Here is a 20,219-nt window from a genome sequence, read left to right as displayed (position 1 = left end):
GCTCACTTTGAGGTCAACCTGAATACCAAGCAACTGTTTAACTGGAGCGATCCAAAATCCAAAGTGTGTGGGGGTGGGGATTCCCCACGTGTAAACTTGAACGGTTCCTCCAGGGAAATCTGTTCCCCCTGTGTTCTCAGTGTAAAAGACTGATGTATAGATGAAATGTGTTACACATAATGATCACAGTAACATACATCATCAGCATCACTGTAATACTTTTTACATGAACAGTCTGTAATATACAGGGGGGAACCACTTTCCTCAGGCCTCCAGGGAAATCTATTCCCTCTCTGTTCTCAGTGTAAAAGACTTGTGTATAGATGAAACTTGCTATACATAATGACCACATTAACATACATCACCAGCATCACTGTATTGCTTTAGAAATGGCCAGACTGTAATATTTAGAAGACTGTCCATCGCAGAAAGTTGGCTGCATTCCAATTCTCATTCCTTCCAAAAAGAAATTCCGTGCTGACGAACTCTCTGCCCACCAAACTGACGATGAATGTTGGACTGACCTGGGATTGAACCTGCATGACGAAGCAGCACTGTGTTTTAATGTTGCATTGACTCTGTAACAGATCATCCTTTTCTCCTTCTCACCCACCCTCTTTCCTCCTCTCTTCCCTCCTCCCTCTCTTCCTCCCCAGGCCCAGAGTCCCCTATCAGCATGACAAAAGAGACCGGGGAGGTGGAGGAAGAGGCCCAGCCTGTCTCTGAGTACCAGAGCCCCGTCCACGAGCCTCGCAAGAGACCCATGATGCACCTTTGCTTTATAAATGGCCAGACTGTGAAAACCAAAGTTGAAATCCACACAGGAATACTGTAAAAAAAAAAGTTAGGCATACAAATTTGCATAGCACTCTGGATTGTGTAGCGTGTGCTTGCTTGTAGGCTGTTTGCAGAGGGGAGGCTTGTAGTGGTCCATGAACGCGCGTGACTCACATCCGTGACGCAGGCAGAGAGAGTTCGAGCCTTCCAGCAGCATCTTCAGCACCATCTCTGTTCTCCGTAGCGAGACCGCAACAAATCTGCCGAGAGGAGAAGCTCGAGATAATCAAACCGAGGCTTGTTTTCAGGTGAGACAGTGATTATGTTTGATTAATAATGTGACATGTTCATACGCTAATTCAGTGGGGCAGATGTGATAGGTTTTTGTTTTTCATTACGGCGTTCCTCGGGTTGCATGCTGAACTCAGAAAGATGGAGAAGCCATGAGACGCGGTTCCACTGAATCCCCTTGGGTGAATTTGTTTATTCTCTCGGCCATTATAGGCTACAGAACAGGACTGATACTGAAGAAAATGCTCCTAATTTATCGATCAATGTGGATGCAATTTAATGTATATACGCGTGGATTTATTTCGCAGCATCTTTCTTATTGTTTGTCAACGGGGCGTTTTTCTCCCCTATCTCCGAGTAGAGTAGCCTACATGCCACACGCCCTCCACTACGCACATTCGCAGGAGTAAAAAAGACATACATTTCTCGTACACTGCTAATAACCCGGAAGCAATATGAATGAATAGCCTATCATTCATAATCATTCACGTTTTACATGAAACGTGTTTTTCACGACACTGAAATGTAAACGACCCTCAACACATTGTGGTATTGTGTTTATAAAATGGAGGAGTCCCTCTTTCTCTCTGCTTTTCTCTCCCGCACTAGACTGAATAGGCCTTGACTGAATTTTAACCGGCTGTAGTGTGGAACACACAAATAATAGTTTGTTTTGATCATTTTAGAATGACTTGGCATAGGACTACATGCAGTATTCACAGGAAGTAGCACGGTACATTATCATTTTGAACGGCATGAGAAATAGTGGAGAATCAGGGTCAATTTAAGATCATATTGAGCAGAAATAATATACACATTCTCCGTCTTCACCAAAATATGCAACTTCTACATTTTAAATCGGCCATAGCAATGAGAAAATAATTGTGCATGGGGTTTTATGACTTAACATGACCTGTGTGATCTCTGGGACCTGAGTCCACGGTTATCTCGGTTGGTCACGAGCATCTCTCAATGTTCGTATCAGTCTTATGAGTACCGTTGCGTAACACCGTTGAACATGACTGGGTTAATTAGAAACCTTGTTTTTTCCTATTTCAAATCTGCACGTAAATGCTTGTGTCACTTGTGGTTTGACCAAACAGTTTTTTAATATCTTTAAAATCAAGTGATATGCCTAAATGTCCACTGGTTGTGAACAGCCATATATAAACGACCAGGCTAATACTGTTACAGGCTGTACTAGCTACTTTATGAAGTAGGAACATTTGATCACCTACTGTAGACAATATTGATTGTGGTGAGCACCAGATGGTTCCATATGCATATAGACAGATGAAAGATAGACTGAATCAGTACCTTTCACACACCCAAGGAAGCTTTACAGAGGGATGTAAAATAAGCAATACTAAAATGCAGATACATCAAAAAAGAACACATTGACATTGCCTAGATATTCACATGACCATTCTCATGCTACTCATAGATATTCTCATGCTACTCATAGATATTCAAATGCCAACCATGGATGTACTCCACAATACTATGGAGGGACAATGATAACAGTAACTGAAGAGACACACAATCAATAATCCCAATCACTTCCCCCTCTCTTTCTTTGCACTGATAATCACCCTCAAATCATTTGGACTAAGATGTGTCCTGGTCAGCACGGTGGGTTAGTTAAAATGGGGCTGCCCTCAATATGATGCAATGCAGAGAAACAGGCGGTCAGTATAGTCGGTGTACTTAAAGTTCTAACCCTGTCTGCCTGGTTATCTCTTATAGTATGGCTGTGTTAGTATCACAGTACAGTATGGCTGTGTTAGAATCACAGTACAGTATGGCTGTGTTAGAATCACAGTACAGTATGGCTGTGTTAGAATCACAGTACAGTATGGCTGTATTAGTATCACAGTACAGTATGGCTGTATTAGTATCAGCACAGGATCTGTGTCTGACTGGGTTTAGTTTACCCTCTCTCTCCAGCTGCTGATACAAATCTAGAACAGTCTGGTGGATGGATGGGTTCAAATCCCATCCAATTTAATTTGTCAAGGCCTTTTTACTTTCAATGTCACAGAGCAGGAACTATAACCAACCTAAATCCTCAAAGAAGATTGTATGTCTTTTGGATGGACCCTATAGTGCTGTAGTAGACTGGTGATGTGCAGAGTTTTTGTATACATGAGGCTTACTGACCAAAGCTTGTGTATATGCCAAAGATTCATCCTATTAACTGGTGTTGGCAGTCAGACTACACATCTGGTCTATAGTATGGGATAAGAAGCTATGCAGACTGTCAAACCCCCTTCTCTCTGGTACCCCCCCCACACACACACACACACCCACACACTCAATACCCTTGCCCCACACGTACACACATACTCAACCTTTGTGTATCTACTGTATGTAGAACTAAGCTGGCATTGAGCACTGGCCTGTACTGAAGCTATGACCCAGATGGTACTTATGTTCATTATGTCTCAGTATTGATATTCTGACATGATGCCCTCTCCATAGAGGCCTAAATGCTTTAGTGTGATCAGCACCTCTGACATAAGTGCTGTCAAATATCTGATACATGCAGGAGAATAGTCAGGATGGATGGACGAGAGAGAGCACCTGCATTAATGTAGCTCTGAACTGATGATGGACGTTGGCAGGTAGAATTTGCATGCCGAGCACTGAGAGGTGCATCAATTAGCATTGTCTCCTCACTCTGGTTCAGCTGCTGCAGCAAGCACACATGTACACACATGCACACACACAAGCACACACATGCACACACACACACACACACACACACATACACAGGCCCTAGAGCAATCTGTGACTCACTCACTGCCCCCACGCACTCACACACACTCTCCCTCTCTCTTTCTCTCTCACGCGTCTTAGAAATGACCACAGCACGCTTCCAAATGTATCAGTCAGGTGGGATTAATCAATAACATTAAATATATATATATACATACTGTTACAATAATAGCAGGGAGATGGTAAACTTCAAAACACAGCTTCTCTATTGAGACATCTTAGTTTTTTAATAGTTCAGCACAAAGAGAGAAAGATCTAAGATGTAATACAACAGTTCCCGCTCATAAATCTGTAATGTAGTGAGCGTTTGTCTTTCTGAGAAACCTGGTTGTTTCTTACGACAGAGTGTGTAAACCTTTGCCCCAGTGTTTTTCCATTGAACTGCAATTTAGTTATTTGATTCTATTCACCATGAGGACACGTCAATAAATCTTCCATTACCCATTATACTCACTCTCAAGAATGTTCTCTTCTGTTGTGGAATTTTAGGACTTATAGGAATATAGTATGTGTATGTATGTGTTTTATAAGCAGTGATCTATAAGTTTCTTTGTTATAGACAGTGAATGTAGGATGCATGCTCTGTAGGATGGGTTCAGCAGATTGTCTTAAGGTATTTATGATACCTCTGGCTCTTAGTTAGGTCTGGGGGTTGGGGGAGATTGTTATCTCAGTTGAGCCAGCTAACCTAACCTTTTGGCCAAGGAGATGGCCAAGTCAGACATCCTGTTTGTGTATCATTAACCATCTCCTCATTTAGAGAGGGAGCTGTGACATCAAAGAACTGTGGGACACTTGATGTGGAGTCAAACTGTCACTGAGTATTGCTGGCCAATCACAGAGACTGCTATATTGATTGATTGAACATCTTGAAGATCCTTTGTTCTAAGTTTATATAAGGCAGGGCTTTATGGTTGTTCTTCATCACTCTACCGAACGACCTGTAGCACGTCCTTCGGTCATGACTGATCACAGAGTACTCTGTTAATTTTTAAGTTGTACAAACTAAATAAATTGTATTGAAACCGCCATTTTTGACTATATTCAAATCTTCACAGTGCCGCTAGAATTTTCTTTGACACTTCCTATCTATTTCATTTTTTCTTGTTCTCTCTCTCTCTCTCTCTCTCTCATCTCTCTCTCTCTCTCTCTCTCTCTCTCTCTCTCTCTCTCTCATCTCTCTCTCTCTCTCTCTCTCATCTCTCTCTCTCTCTCTCTCTCTCTCTCTCTCTCTCTCTCATCTCTCTCTCTCTCTCTCTCTCTCTCTCTCTCCTTTCTCTCTCTCTCCCTTTCTCTCTCTCTCTCTCTCTCTCTCTCTCTCTCTCTCTCTCTCTCTCTCTCTCTCTCTCTCTCTCTCATCTCTCTCTCTCTCTCTCTCTCTCTCTCTCTCTCTCTCTCACCCTCTCTCTCTCTCTCTCTCTCTCTCTCTCCCTTTCTTTCTTTCTTTCTCTCTCTCTCTCTCTCTCTCTCTCTCTCTCTCTCTCTCTCTCTCTCTCTCTCTCTCTGGCCCTCTCTCTCTCTCTCTCTCGCCCTCTTTCTCTCTCTCTCTCTCTCTCTCTCCCCCACACACACACACACACACACACACACACACACACACACACACACACACACACACACACACACACACATACAGGCCCCAGAGTTAAACATAGAGCCTGGCCCAGGGCCCTAAGTGAAGGAGGGATGGAAGTATGGAGAAAAGAATGAAGGGAGAGAAGGAGAACTGGAGAGGGATGAAAGGAGGGAGGGATGGAGAGAGGGATGGCACCTGCTGGCTAGAAGCATGCCAGAGAAACGCTGCCATGGGAACCAATGACTCTCAAAGGGAATGACTCCCTGTAGCTCCAACTGTCCAATCGCAGAAAGTTGGCTGCATTCCGATTCTCATTCTTTCCAATAAGAAATTCCATGCTGACGAACTCTCTGCCCTCCAAACTGACGATGAATGTTGGACTGACCTGGGATTGAACCTGCATGACGAAGCAGCACTGTGTTTTAATGTTGCATTGACTCTGTAACAGATCATCCTTTTCTCCTTCTCACCCACCCTCTTTCCTCCTCTCTTCCCTCCTCCCTCTCTTCCTCCCCAGGCCCAGAGTCCCCTATCAGCATGACAAAAGAAGAGACCGGGGAGGTGGAGGAGGAGGCCCAGCCTGTCTCTGAGTACCAGAGCCCCGTCCACGAGCCTCGCAAGAGACCCATGGTGCACCCCTCCGCCCAGGCCCCGCTCCCCAAGGACTACGGTGGGTCCTGGTCCTGATCTCAGTCCTGGTCCTGGTTCTGGTCCTAATATTGGACTTTTTGATCAGTTTGGGGTTTACTAGACAGACTTCTGTCTCCCTGCTTGTGAATTCAGAGAATATGCCAAATTGGTGATAGCTATTGGTGATAGATATGAGTTCTCATTACTGTGAAGAGGCTGTGGAATAACACTGCTGGATATGTTCAAGTCTGTTCTAATGAATACAGACTGGTTCTACAGGCCATCATGACCAAGAGGTTTGAGACTGAGGAAAATTAAGAGCTTCTTTCATATTCTGTGCTGGCCTGCTCTGCTTAGCATGCAATACAGTGGTGCATGAGAACACTCACTTGAATAGCCACTCTGTAAAATCACAAATCATATTTAGCAGCGCACTGCAGTTTGGTGCTCAGAGGTAACATGCGGGCTGTACGGACAGCACAAGAAACAACTAGAGAGGCAGAGGATGATGATGAAGATGATGATGACGAAGAAGAAGAAATAATGAATCTGGTGTTGTTCTCTGCCCTCCTCATTCCCCTCCTCCAAACCTCTACGTTTCTTCCTCTACGCTTGTCTTCTGCTCCTCTCCTCCTCCCTTCCTCCTTTGTCTTTCCTTCCTTCCTCCCCCTCTCCTTCCCTCCTCCCTCTCTCCTCCATCCCTCCGACCTCCTCGCTCCATCCTCACACCCTCTATTTCCCATCCTCCCTCCTTCCTCCCATCATCCTCTTCCCCCCCCTTCAGCCTTCACGTTCTTCGACCCGAACGACCCGGCCTGCTTGGAGATCCTGCTGGATCCTCAGACCACCATCCCGGAGCTGTTCGCCATCATCCGCCAGTGGGTTCCCCAGGTGCAGCACAAGATCGACCTCATCGGCAACGAGGTGGGTGTCCGACACAGACTCTAACCCCCAGTCCGCCCTTACTCCTTTCCCCTCCGTGCCGGGCCTAGAGCTCTCTGTGTCTGTTAGTCGCTTATCTGTCCATGTTTCTATCATGGACGTCCGGTACCATGCAGGCTGAAACATGATCACAGAAAGCCAAGAGAAAGGGCTGTGAACCGGAGTTGGACAGACAGCTAGGCCCATTGATCTGTGCTCAGCTTGCCAGCCTGATTTTCTGCTGTGGTATTGCTTGCTCGGCCAGCCAGGGAGATAGAGTTTCCTGATCCAAGAAGGAGGCTGGGAGAAAGGACAAGAGGAGGAGGAGAGGATAGGAGAGGAGCGATGGTTGTGGTAGAGGAGGGAGGGGGTTGGAGAGGAGGGGAGTGTAGAAGGGAAGGTGGAGAGGGGGGGTCTGGAGGCATTGTTATTGTGCTGTACGTGTCAGCAGTTGTTGCCCTTTCCTTTTCTCTGTCTCTCACCCTGTCTCTCTCTCTTCCTCTCTCTCCGTGGTTCTTTACGGGATTAGAGACGTCTTGTTACGCTGACCCAGTTACAGCCAGGCCAGGCTGGCGAGCTGAGCACAGAGAACAAAGGGAAGCCACAGCACACTCATCACAACAAGCTCTTTCTCTCCCCTCTGCAGCAGTACTGACTGGAGAACAGTGAGGACTGTCGCAGCCAGGAAGCTCTGGAGTCTAAAACTGAACAGCCGACATGATTTAAACAGCAGAGATGATTTCTAGCTGTTAAAAAAAACAGCAATTTTCAAGATTGTTTGAGACGTGTCAAATCTTAGGAGTAGTCTCACAAGGAAGCAGATGTTCCAGCTTCTTGTCAGACAGAACAGATTTTCAGGGACTGGCTGCAATTTCTCCTAGTGTAGGGACCTGCTCCTTCGGTCCCAAAGCTGCCTTTACTCTGTCAGCCTCGGCTGGGTTAGGTGGGTCTCCTTTGTTCTGGATCTGGTGTTTACATCATGTTGTTGATGATGAGGTGAAGCTTATGGAACAGCTATAATGTGAGCGTTGGAAGTGCTTTTGTGGGCCGTGCTCTCTTTCTCTCAAATCCCCGTAAAGAAAAGAGGGGAAGCGAGAGGAGGAGGGAGGTATGTAAACAGTTTCGATAGGCCAGAGTTGTGTTGTTGTGGAGAAAGGGGAGGATGGTAATCTCTCTCTCCCTACCTTTCTCTCTTTCCCTCTCTCCCCTCTCTCTGTGTATCTCACAAATACGCAGAGACATTTATTTTTCTCTTTGTCACTCTCTCGCTGTCCCCTCTATATACATATATTTATCTTTGTCTCTCTCTCACTCCCCCCCCCCCCATACACACACACACAATAGAGTGGCAGAGGACTCCAGGCACTCTCAGTGACTATGGGATCAATACCAACACATAAACCAGCCCTGGAGAGCGGGAAACACACAATGAAAGTGTGTGTGTGTGTGTCTGTGTGTGTCTGCGTGTGTGTGTGTGTGTGTGTAATAGATGGCTGAGATAATAAGGCCTCTCCATTATCCAGACACACTATGCACTCAGATGGACAGTAAATCACTGAGTCTACACACACACACCATTCTGGCAGGGCCACGACTATACACAGCCTCAGCCTCTGGGCCAAGACACAGTGTCTGTAGAAGACAGATTGCAGAGCCAGTCTGGGGTTCAGGACAGCCTCATGGTAGCATGACAGCTAAGGAGATCTTTCTGGAAGACTACTGTTCACTGGTAGACGTTCACAGTCATCTCTCTGTCCCAGGAGATAACCTGTCTGTGAAGAGAAGACACACACACCTGTACCTGCGTATGTGTGAGCAGGGAGGATTTCAGAAGTGTGTGTGTGTGTGTGTGTGTGGATGGATGGTGGGTCTGGCAAGAGACAAGTGTAGATGAGAGTTCTCCTTCTCTGTTGATTGACAGTGGTCGATAATGAACTGTCTTTCCACAGACAGTAGTCCTGGTGTATCTTCCTCCCCTCCTCTCCGCCTTGTCATTACTGTCGTGTCTCTACTTTACCCAGTGGAGTTCTTCTCCTGCTCCGTCTTTGGGGAATACACCGTAGGATAGGATAGCAGACACTCTAAGTGAACTGACTGGATGGATAACATGACCTTTCATGACCTTGGAGTCTTGTTAGAAAAGGTGGCTGTTATCTGACTATCGACTGTATCTAGCAGCAAGTTTTAGAAGACTAGCTTCAACCCAACGTGATTGAAATTCCCACTCATCTTTTGAAGGCACCGGTTCTGGTCTGTGGTGATGACTCAATCATGCAGAGGACCTCGACACAAAATATCAGTGGAAAAATATTAGTCAGGAGCTTGCTTATGCTTAAAACAAGTAGTCGGCTACCAGATCGGTAAGAACATTCCACTTAATAAGATTTCTTCAAATGATGAATCGTTTACTTAAATGAAGCCATTTATACGAGAAACAAGTCTGACTAGATAAAAAAAAAAAAACTACAAACTAGATGGTCCCACTCAGCTAGATGTACAGTTTTTGCAGTGCTCTGCTTCAGCCTTATGACTCAGCAGAAAACCTGCCCCTCCCCCTCCTGCCTGATCCTCATCGTCATCACAGCCAGGCGAGCTGGGCCTAGGCCTAGCAGCTGTGCGGGAGGGGGGGGGGGGGACGCTCCTGTCAGAGACACCCAGCTGTGAGAGGTCAGGGAGGGAGGGAGGGGAGGACCGGCAGGCTTGGTGTCGTAGGCGATGGGGTACTCTGTGGTAGAGCCTTTGACTGCAGCTCGAGGGGTTGCCGGTTCAAATCTCCCTGTACGCAAGTTCCTCTGACATCCCTGCAGCTGTGAAAGCATTCTATATTCACTTTGTCTTTCTCTCCTTCCTCTCTCCTCTCCTGTCCTCTCTTCTCCTCCTCTCCTCTCTTCTCATCTCTCCCCTCCTCTCCTCTCTTGTCATCTCTCCCCTCCTCTCTTCTCATCTCTCCTCTCTTCTCATCTCTCCTCTCTTCTCATCTCTCCCTTCCTCTCCTCTCTTCTCATCTCTCCCTTCCTCTCCTCGCTTCTCATCTCTCCCTTCCTCTCCTCTCTTCTCTTCTCATCTCTCCCCTCCTCTCCTCTCTTTCTCACCCCCTCCCCTCCTCCCCCTTCTCCTCTCTCTGACCTCTCCTGGTGTCCTCTTACAGATCCTGAAACGTGGTTGCCATGTCAACGACCGTGACGGACTGACAGACATGACGTTGCTCCACTACAGCTGCAAGGCTGGGGCCCACGGAGTTGGTATGGACCTCTCACTCTCACCCCCCTCTCTTCCTCTGCCGAACCCCCTTCTCCTGCTCACTCCCTCTTTCTATACCTCTCCTTCTGGCTCTCTCTCCTCCTCCTGCCCCTCCTTCTAGCTGTTGGTGCGTCCCTTGTGAGTTTCAAACTAAAATAACGAAACGTGTATAAGTAGTAAGTGTATGAGTGAGCGAGGGATTGAATGTATGCGAGTGAATGCCTGAATAAGCAAATCTAGTAAATATTTAAAGACAAAACAACAACTCAACAAACACGCGAACAAATTAATATGTATGTGTGTATTTGTGTGTGTGTATTTGTGTGTGTGCAGGTGACCCGGCGGCAGCACTGCGCCTGTCCTCTCAGCTGATCTCTCAGGGAGCGGATGTGAGTCTGAGGAGTCGCTGGACCAACATGAACGCCCTCCACTACGCCGCCTACTTCGACGTCCCAGAGCTCATCAGGGTCCTGCTCAAGGCCTCCAAACCCAGAGGTGTCTCTCTCTCTCTCTCTCTCTCTCTCTCTCTCTCTCTCTCTCTCTCTCTCTCTCTCTCTCTCTCTCTCTCTCTCTCTCTCTCACACACACACACACACACATTTGCACACACTTGCGCTCACCCATACACACAAGTCAAGACACTCCAAGCCAACTCAGCTCCAGCTCCTGTCATTGATCTTAGACCCCCACACTCCTCCGTAGAGACACTCACACACACACACTCACACACACACCAGTTACCCAGCGTAGGCCCTCCCTACAGCCCCTCCAGGATTGACCCAGGTCCATTTCATTACAGTTTTTCTCGATTGGTTACACACATTTTCTGAATGCATACCTCATACGCTCAGAACTCTACACACAAATCAAAAAAACACACACACAATGGGCAAAACCCCTCACTTCTCCTGCAAAATTAAACTTAACATTCAAAACAATGTTATTTAATCTCAAAATGGTATTTTGTTTTCAAATGACAAACACAAACCATCATATGAATAGACATTTATAAGAACCACACTAATGTGCTCAATGTAAAACACTATGATGAATGGAAAACACTTCTTCTTCATTCATCATAGTGAGTTAGGCCTTTTTTTGTTCAGTGTTACACTTACTACAGACAGTACATACATAAGTGTGTTGTAAAATATTTGAAAATATTATTTTTATACTCAGAACACAGAAATACACGGTAACAAATATGTTTTACGTATTTTTCCCAGAAAAACAATGTACACAGTGTACATCCCAACCAACACAAAGTTGCACATACAGTGGTCTACATACAAAACAACAGAATCATTTACTGTATAGTGTATACAGTTACATTATTATTATTTTTCTTTGTATTTGCCGTAATGTTATGGCGTTATTTTCTAGGACCATGTTCATGATTTCAGTTTCCTGTTCAGGAGACAGAAGACATTCCCGACCACCTTGTGTTGGTAATCTTTCAGTTCTGCCAAACAAATAGTAAAATACTGTAAATACTGTGTAGGAATACAAAGTAGGAATACATTTTCCAAATACTTGAAACATACTTTATTTTTACAGTCATACAGAACAGTCCACAGGCAATACTGTACTACTGTACTCATTGAGTACTGTATTGATATGCAGTAGGCCTACTTCAATTTTGTAGTGAGAGTAGATTTCTTACCTATTCTCATTTCGGAAAGTCCGGATGATGGATGCTACAGTGTACCTGCTCAAATTTGGCTGTACTCTTTGCCCAGCCTCCCTCATTGTTAGACCATGGTTGACCACATGGTCAACCAAAGCGGCTCGGATCTCATCAGAGAATATGGTCCTTGGCCTTCCTCATCCTCGTCCTCCCCGTCCTCCTCCTCTTACTCTCACTCCTCTGCCTCTGCCTCTGTTTCAAATGTTGGCATCCATTGCTCAAAAACAGAAGAGGTCACCTGTTGCCCTTTTATTCTAAAGCTCTGATTGCTAATTGTAAAACTGTGTGACAGGTGTTTGTCCATGCGATGAGTCAGTGTGCGTATTTGAATGGCAGTGTGTTCCTTGTGAAAACAAAAGATTTTCTTCATGAAAATTGTGCCAAATGCAGAGAATTGTGTGTAGTGTTTTGAAAAAAGTGTGTTTTAGAACTGCAATTTGAGTGTAAAGCAGGAATTGTACTTGTAGTTTAACAGAATTGGTTCATGGGGTTGGTGCATGAGTTACATGTTGTGGTCATTGTGTCTCAAGTACCAGTATTTGTGTGTAAACAATTGAGAAAAACTGTAAGCCCTCCATTGACCCACACACCTCCTCACCGAGCTGCTCATTGATTGGTCGGCTTCCACCCATTAACCCTCCTTTATCCAGCAGCCAGACTGGACTGGACCAGACCACCACTTGGTCTGAGTGCCCTTGGAACAGCCCAGGACCTGGGGTGGGGGGTGGGGGTCTGCTGGTACTAAGTAGAGAGGCAGGATCTAGCAGGTCTGGGGCTCTGATTTACTTTGCTGGTGAATGGGTGTGTGTGAAGTCTGGCTTTATGAAGGCCTGGGAGACTTGAGAGGACTTGAGTGGATTGAATTTTGCCTGATGTGCTGTATGTTAAATGTGGATGTGTGTTTGCATGTGTGTGTCTGTGTGTGCGTGTGTGTGTGTGAATGTATGCTCTCCACAGTGCTGAACTCGACATGCAGTGATTTCCACCATGGCACAGCTCTGCACATCGCTGCCTCTAACCTGTGTCTGGGCTCCGTCAAGTGTCTGCTGGAGCATGGAGCCAACCCCACTGTCAGAGTAAGAGCCAAAATGGCCGTCTATGTTTCTCTTACCCTGCTGTCAGAGTGACTCATGCACCTCAGAGAAGGAGCCAACATGGCCGTGAATGTCTTAAACGTGTCTGAAAACTTAAATGTTCTCCTTTCTCTCCACTTTATTGACATCTCCTCCCTCCCTCCCTCCCTCCTTCCACCCCGCCCCACCTCCAGAACGACAAAGGCCAGGGCCCTGCCGAGGTGGTGCCAGACCCCATGGACATGAGCCTGGACAAGGCCGAGGCGGCCATGGTGGCCAAGGAGCTGAAGCAGCTGCTGCTGGACTCTGTGCCCCTGAGCTGCAACCTGCCAAGGGCCACCCTGACCAACTACGACAATATCCCTGGGAACCTCATGCTGTCCTCCCTGGGGCTGAAGCTGGGGGACCGCATCCTGCTGGACGACATGAAGGTACGGGATGGAGGGGGGACGGGACGGGACGGGGGGGGATGGGGGGGGGGGTGATGGAGGGAGAGGGAGGGGACGGAGAGACGGACGGAGAGTGGTGGAGGGAGACATGGAGGGAGAGGGACAGCACAGAGAGATGGAGGGAGAGAGAGGTGACAGCGAGATGGAGAGACTGAGGGAGAGGAGGGTGACGGAGAGGTGGAGGGGAGAGGAGGGTGGGCTGGGCTGGAGTGCAGGCTCTGGTGCTCTGTGTGGAGGGACGCTGGACTGACACAGTGCATCGTGTGTTTCCACTTGTGTCACACATGTAGCTGCCACAACACTGCAGTGATGACAACTCATCACCTCCCCCTGAAAAACAGGTGGGTAGTCCTGCATCTGTCTGGATATTTACAGATCCACACCTGTATGTCCATCTAACATCTAATAAAACACCTATAGACTTATATCTGTCTGGATACTTACAGATCTACACCTGGATGTCTGTCTAACATCTAATAAAACACCTATAGACTTACAACTGTCTGGATACTTACAGATCTACACATGTATGTCTGTCTAACATCTAATAAAACACCTATAGACTTACATCTGTCTGGATACTTACAGATCTACACCTGGATGTGTCCATGTATTATCTAGTTTATCGTTGTGTCTGTCTAACTCATGCTAGACTGGTCTGTCAGTGGGGTCTCCTACTGTGTTTACTGTACTTAGTGGACCTGTAAAGTTCTCTATTCTCTATCCTGGTCGACATGTATGAGGATGAAATATCACTGTGAAGTCAGATATTAATAATGAGTTAATAGAAAACTCAAAGTAGGTGGAACATATAGAGGTGGTTGGATGATGCTGTATGTAGGTCGTAAGATTACACTCCCACACATATATACAAACACATACTGTATATATATATATATATACACACACGCCAAACACATATACCCACACGCAGATCACATCAGATCACACCACACACATAGACAGACACGCATACACACCACACACACACACACATAGACGCCCCACTAATATACACACACACACTCACCCCTCTGACTGCCCGGTTGTGCCCCCGTCAGACCGGCACCCTGCGTTTCTGTGGCACGACGGAGTTCGCCAGCGGCCAGTGGGTGGGCGTGGAGCTGGACGAGCCGGAGGGCAAGAACGACGGCAGCGTGGGCGGAGTCCGCTACTTCATCTGCCCCCCCAAACTGGGTACGACAGGAACTTTGTACTTAAAAGTAGACTTGCAAAGTAACAAAAAAACCTGCATCTATTTATTTATTTCGATCTAAGTTGTCTGTGTATGTGTATCTGAAGTTGTATGTGAATATAAAGTACACTTCCAATTGTACACTTCCAAATGGGTAGAAAAGGATCACTATAATGAATGTAATTAAGCTCTCATTGACTACATTAGATGTTGGGCCATAATGCTACTGTCCTAGGAGATCTGCTCTGATGTGGTCGGCGTCTTAGGCCAGCTCCCTGGCATGCCGGCCCTCGCCTCATCCCTCCTCCCTCTGCTTTCCCCTCTCCAGGCATCTTCGCCCCCGTGTCTAAGATCTCCAAGGCCCAGGACCAGACTCCCTCCTCCGTCACCTCCACCCCCCGGACGCCCCGCATGGACTTCTCCCGCGTCACCGGGAAGAACAAGAAGGAGAAGAAGGAGAAGGGGAGAGAGAAAGGTAGGAGGGGAGCCGTCTCTGAGCGTCCAGGAACGGATGTTCAACGAGCACAACTGTGGATCATATCCTGTATTTAAATAATATCTTGAATCATATTGTTGTATATTTAAACTTTCTTTATGGCTTTTTATTTATTCCTAACTTAGCTGATTGGCTTAGATTAGCTGTCTTGATAACTGTGACCCATATCCTGCCCAAACACCTACTGCTTAGTAGCTCAGGCAGATAGTTCAATAAAGTTCAAGACCTACAGGAGGTGATAGTACATGTCCATGTGTTTCTGGGGTTGTGGTTCAGGATTCCATGATATATAAGGTTGTTTGTTTTGCCATACTTTGCAGCCCTGAAGAAAAAGTCAGCATCAGTGGCCAGTGTGGACCCAGAGCTGCAGGTGGATGTGGGGGATCAGGTGCTGGTGGCGGGACAGAAACAAGGCACCGTGCGTTTCTACGGCAAGACAGACTTCGCTCCAGGTTTGATTATTTACCTGCTTGTTTACCTGTTTTGTTTACCTGTCTTTGACCAGATCTGGCGTTTGCAAACTGCTGTGTAGGCTGAGCATTTTTTCATCTTTTTTTCATCTTTTTGTGTGTGCTTGTGTGCGTGTCTGACCACGTGTGTGTGTTTGTCCGTGTGTGTGTGTCCAGGTTACTGGTTCGGGGTGGAGTTGGAGCACCCTACGGGGAAACATGACGGCTCGGTGTTTGGGGTGCGCTACTTCAGCTGCCTGCCCAAGTATGGTGTCTTCGCCCCCCCGTCCCGCGTCCAGAGGTACACCCCGCTCCCTCATACAGATCGCTCAACAAATACATTCAGTTCAATTCAAATCGAATCCAAGGTTATTTAGATTTTTTTACAAGCCGTGTCAGAGAGGGCTTCACTGGTGCCCACACTTATTATCTGATATGCTACCATGAAGGCTGAGGCCTTACCTCAGTGGCCTGGGTTCAAATCTGGCCTTGGCCCTTTTCTTCCCCTCTCTCCCTGCCTTTCCTGTCACACTTCACTTCCAAACTGACCACATTTCCTTTAATTGCATACTAAAGACTAAGGGCGTTTTGACTGAGGTACTGATTGTGAAATTGACTGGTGTTCTGTTCAGAATCGGAGGACCCAAGGAAGGAGATGCGTCCATGGTGAAGAAGGTCCACCAGGTCACCAGTAAGTACCCATCCCCTTCCTCATCCCAATCTTCATCATCACATACACATACTGGAACATATTATTACAACCAGGGGCCTAGGTTTGTTTTCAAATGTGGGTGAGACGGCTCATAACTGAGGATGCGGCAGTTAAATATGATTTTCTTATTAAGGAGTGGGGGTGACAGATTTGCAGTTTTCATGTATAATGAAACACACAACCCTGATTACATCGCCAGATGGCTATGTGCTGGAGAGCTACCTTTAACAGCTTTCCTTTAACGAGTCATTGTCGGATCGATAAGAAACAGACATTTTCCAGACTGACCATTGACCTCCTTCTTAACTGTGTCTACTTGTTTGTTCACCGCAGTGTCGCAGCCCAAGCGGAACTTCAACGCAGTGAGGTCTCCCAAGGACATCACGTCTGAGAGTTCAATATCCAGGTACTGCCTCCTGCTCCTCTGGGGTCACCCCGTCGCAGAGCTGTCGACAGCCTGCTCTGGCCTTTCACTGCATGTAAGTACTGTCTAATGCTTCTTCCACTCTTCTATCCTCTCCCCATCCCCCCACCCCCTCCTTTCCAGGTTGCTGTTCTGCTGCTGGTTCCCCTGGATGCTTCGTGCTGAGATGCAGTCCTAACCGTGCCCCCACCCCCCCTTTTCCTCCCCCCCTCCCTCTCCTCCTCCGCCACCACCAGATCAGCCGCACTCCTCCTCTTTCTGTCCATCTTTCAGTTCCGTATTTTTCTCTCAGTCTTATCTAACCAGACTGTTGCTGTTGTCAGAATTACAATAGTGAACCGACACTCTTGCCCCCGCCCCCCTCCCACCAATCCCTGCTCTTTGACAGCAGTCCTATAGCAAAACCTAGTGCCTTGAATCTAACTAATGCCCTGGACCCGCATTCCATTTCTGTAACCTTGACGATTATAATTGTCACTCTCAAATCTGGGACTCGAGCCCTGCGAAAGAAATGATGTAAAAGACAGGATGTTAGTTAAGCCCCTTCTGAGATCCCCACTATGATCTGGTAACTAGTTTACCTGAGTCAGAGGACATCAGGTCTCAATATGCCCACTGCGTCTGGTAGATTAAAACAGTTTGGTCAATTACAATTGTTTAGTAGAGAAACTGAGAAAAGTGTAAGTAGCTTAATCACACTTTGCTGCTACTTTATTTATTTCTGCTGCTGCTTAGTATTAACAATGTTTCCCTGGAGACCAAGAACCTTTCCCAATCTCAGATTAAAACCTTTTGTGAGATTATGTTTATTTTAAAATGTACAGTATAGGCACTACAAGTTAGGTTTTGTGTACTTGTTCCGGAAGAACCTTAGGCTTGAGCAAAGACAGGGTTCTGATTCATTCCTAAAGAAAATAAAAACATGACAATAACATCCAGTATTGCATGTTCTAATCTCAGTGAAAAGCAACAACAGGGTTTACCATGTCACTGTCTAAATGTGCTTCACCTTGTCTTCCGTTTTAGACTTATACACAGTTAATTAAATTAAATATATCCATTCAGCAGTTACCTGCGTGTGTAATTGCAATGTGCCACCTGAGGGTTCTTGGTCTCTTTGAAACGTATCAAAACAGATCATTACTGATCACCATTAATATGTTTAATGAACCAGGGTTAATTGTGACAGAGGGGGAATAAAGCTCAGTGGTTAGAGCATTTGAATGCAGATCAAAATGTGCGAATGTTGCAGGTTCAGGCCCCCCTTTTACTGCACATCGCTTTGAATGGAAGCAATGTCTTTTGTAGAATTCATATATTTGATTGTTTATTACTAATAGAATAATTGTCCTGGTATACATGATGTGGATGGACTTGAGCAGATCCACCACATAAAACCCTGATGTTATGTAGATCTGCAACATGTTAACCAAAATCGCTAACAACCCCAAAATACAGTGTAACAATGAAATGGAAAATGAGTTGAACTCACAGACTGTACATAAAGGCAGATATCTAGAGCTGTCGTCTCCTCCACATCAGACAGCACAGACCTGACCCTGCATTCATGCTAGCAGAGCTGCGTTGGTCCTGATTTGAATGTGTTTGAATCCCATTGCAACTTTGGACCGCAGGCCTCCCTTCCATGTCATAGTAAATGACTTTGTTTTGCCAATGATGATATCAATCCCAGTCTAACTCCTGGGGTGTCCTGCCAGAAGCAGCAGGAGCAATCCCATTAGATCCCTCCTCCCTCTCTTCCTCTCTCTCCTCCCCCTCTCCCCTCCATCTCTCTATATAAGACTTTGGTTAAGTTCTGTGAATGTGAAAATAAGAAGACGAAGAAAAAAAAATCGGACCATCTAAATCTCTTGTGTGCTTAAATGTTTCAATCTATGAGTGTGCATTTAAAAACAGCAATATTTAACCAGTGTACCTTGCTATGTGGATATGGTTGATGTCTTTGTGTACTCTAATGCACCATGTAAGCACACTAGGAAGGAGAAAACACTAGTGAGTAGGAATCTTCTACTCCCTCCCTCCCTCCCTTTCTCTCTCTCTCTCTCTCTCTCTCTCTCTCTCTCTCTCTCTCCCTCTCTCTGTACACTGTTGTCGTGGGTGACATTCTGTGTTGAACAGCAAGAACACCCTGGTCGTCAGGGTGACTCGCACTGTGTAGTTTCAAGCTAACCGCCACATAGCCTACTCTGACCACAGATGGGCACTTGTGCACGACATTCACTAAAGGATGATGGGTACTGTCATTTTTAAACAGCCTGTGAAAGATGTTGCTCAACAACGATACAAGGGCATCACCCTTATTCTGAATTAAACTGGATTTTGGATATGTTTTATTGGGGCACAGTCATCCACGCGGAAGAGTCCGCAGTTCATTTTAGAGGCTTAACGCTGGGCAAGGAGTCACTTTCATAATGATGTTTCATTTGGTGACCAAACCAACAAAATGTCTTACTTACACACTGGTTGGCTTAGACATGGCTCTGGGCTCGGGCTCTTTACATGGCTCTGGACTAGCCTATGTGTGGGAAAACTCGCTTATTCCCTTTTTTTGTTTGTTAATTGTTTTCTTGATACCCTGGTGAAATTGTGTCAAATCATGACTTCCAGTTTATTTACTGTTGCAAGCATTGGTGGCTACTTAGATTAATTATCCACGCCATGAGGCCTACTAAAGGTCTTGGTTTATGAGTAAGACTCAAGTTGCCAAACAGCGTATCTTCTTTATCTTTAAAACATGTAACTAAATTAATATAACATGGTGTAAAATTGTGCATATTTACTGACCCAGGGTTTGGCAAAAAAAAAAAATCCCAATTCACTAGACTCAAGTTAATTTGTCCGACACTGAAATGGACCAAAATAATGGTAGATTGTGTTTATGCACGTGGTGTGTATTTCTCAATAGCGGAACCTATGTTGAACATGACTAGGTGTTCTGACTATGATCTGCCGGTAGGTGTCGGTGTTGTACCACTTCGTCATCTTCTGTACAAGTAAATAGAAAAATCCCCTTGAATATTAGGCTATTCGAGGACAATATGCCATTTGATTTTGAACTTTGTGTTGTATGGTCAGTCTGAAAATGCTGTTATTCTTAATCCTTGAATAATAACTAACTTTGGTCAGTAACATTTATTGAAACATGTTTTAACAACTTGTTTGTCTTAAAATATTTATTTTTATGTTCCTGTTTTTTAAGTGTGTTTGAGTCTGTATGTCCCCCAAAACAGGTAACAAAGTTAAGAGCATTGTCTGTGTTCACCCCTCATGTTGTCATGTTTTATTTATGATGATAAAGAATTTGGGGGGGAAGACTGTTGGATTGAGTTCTGTTGTCATGGTAAATAACTGATGCATGCTCTGTAAGTATTTTCTGACGGCTCCTTTTTTCCAACTCTGTATCTCAGCATGAAAATGCTTATAAAGACAACTATGACTATGAATATAATAAAATTTGATGTTGATTTTTACAAATAGGCCCAATGTCTTCTTTTTTCCAA

General features: G+C 45.6%; 1 protein-coding gene across 2 annotated transcripts; it reads left to right on the top strand.

The window, feature by feature from the left end:
- Window positions 1-928: 928 nt before the first annotated feature.
- On the top strand, window positions 929-20,193 carry clip3 (CAP-GLY domain containing linker protein 3). 2 transcript variants are annotated; one of them, XM_062472270.1, is made up of 15 exons: window positions 929-1,085; window positions 5,940-6,092; window positions 6,837-6,976; window positions 10,122-10,215; window positions 10,547-10,708; window positions 12,858-12,976; window positions 13,168-13,404; window positions 13,713-13,763; window positions 14,484-14,619; window positions 14,946-15,092; window positions 15,434-15,565; window positions 15,740-15,863; window positions 16,195-16,253; window positions 16,608-16,680; window positions 16,822-20,193. In XM_062472270.1, the coding sequence occupies exons 2-15, from the start codon at window positions 5,960-5,962 to the stop codon at window positions 16,874-16,876; spliced, it is 1,662 nt and encodes a 553-aa protein (XP_062328254.1). In that variant the 5' UTR covers window positions 929-1,085; window positions 5,940-5,959; the 3' UTR covers window positions 16,877-20,193. The 2 variants fall into 2 exon arrangements, with proteins under 2 accessions (XP_062328254.1, XP_062328255.1); XM_062472271.1 differs by lacking the exon at window positions 13,713-13,763.
- Window positions 20,194-20,219: the final 26 nt, after the last annotated feature.

The sequence above is a fragment of the Osmerus eperlanus genome, chromosome 11 (genome assembly GCF_963692335.1).
Source record: "Osmerus eperlanus chromosome 11, fOsmEpe2.1, whole genome shotgun sequence".
NCBI lineage: Eukaryota > Metazoa > Chordata > Actinopteri > Osmeriformes > Osmeridae > Osmerus > Osmerus eperlanus.
Note: the sequence above shows the minus strand (reverse complement) of the source record. Positions and strands in the feature narration are given on the sequence as shown.

Bases quoted from the DNA above. Each gene is read 5' to 3' on its own strand.
- clip3 (XM_062472270.1), top strand. From the start codon at position 5,960: ATGACAAAAGAAGAGACCGGGGAGGTGGAGGAGGAGGCCCAGCCTGTC. The intron at 10,216-10,546 runs GTATGGACCTCT...GTGTGTGTGCAG, and splicing joins GGCTGGGGCCCACGGAGTTG to GTGACCCGGCGGCAGCACTG. The intron at 13,764-14,483 runs GTGGGTAGTCCT...TGCCCCCGTCAG, and splicing joins CACCTCCCCCTGAAAAACAG to ACCGGCACCCTGCGTTTCTG.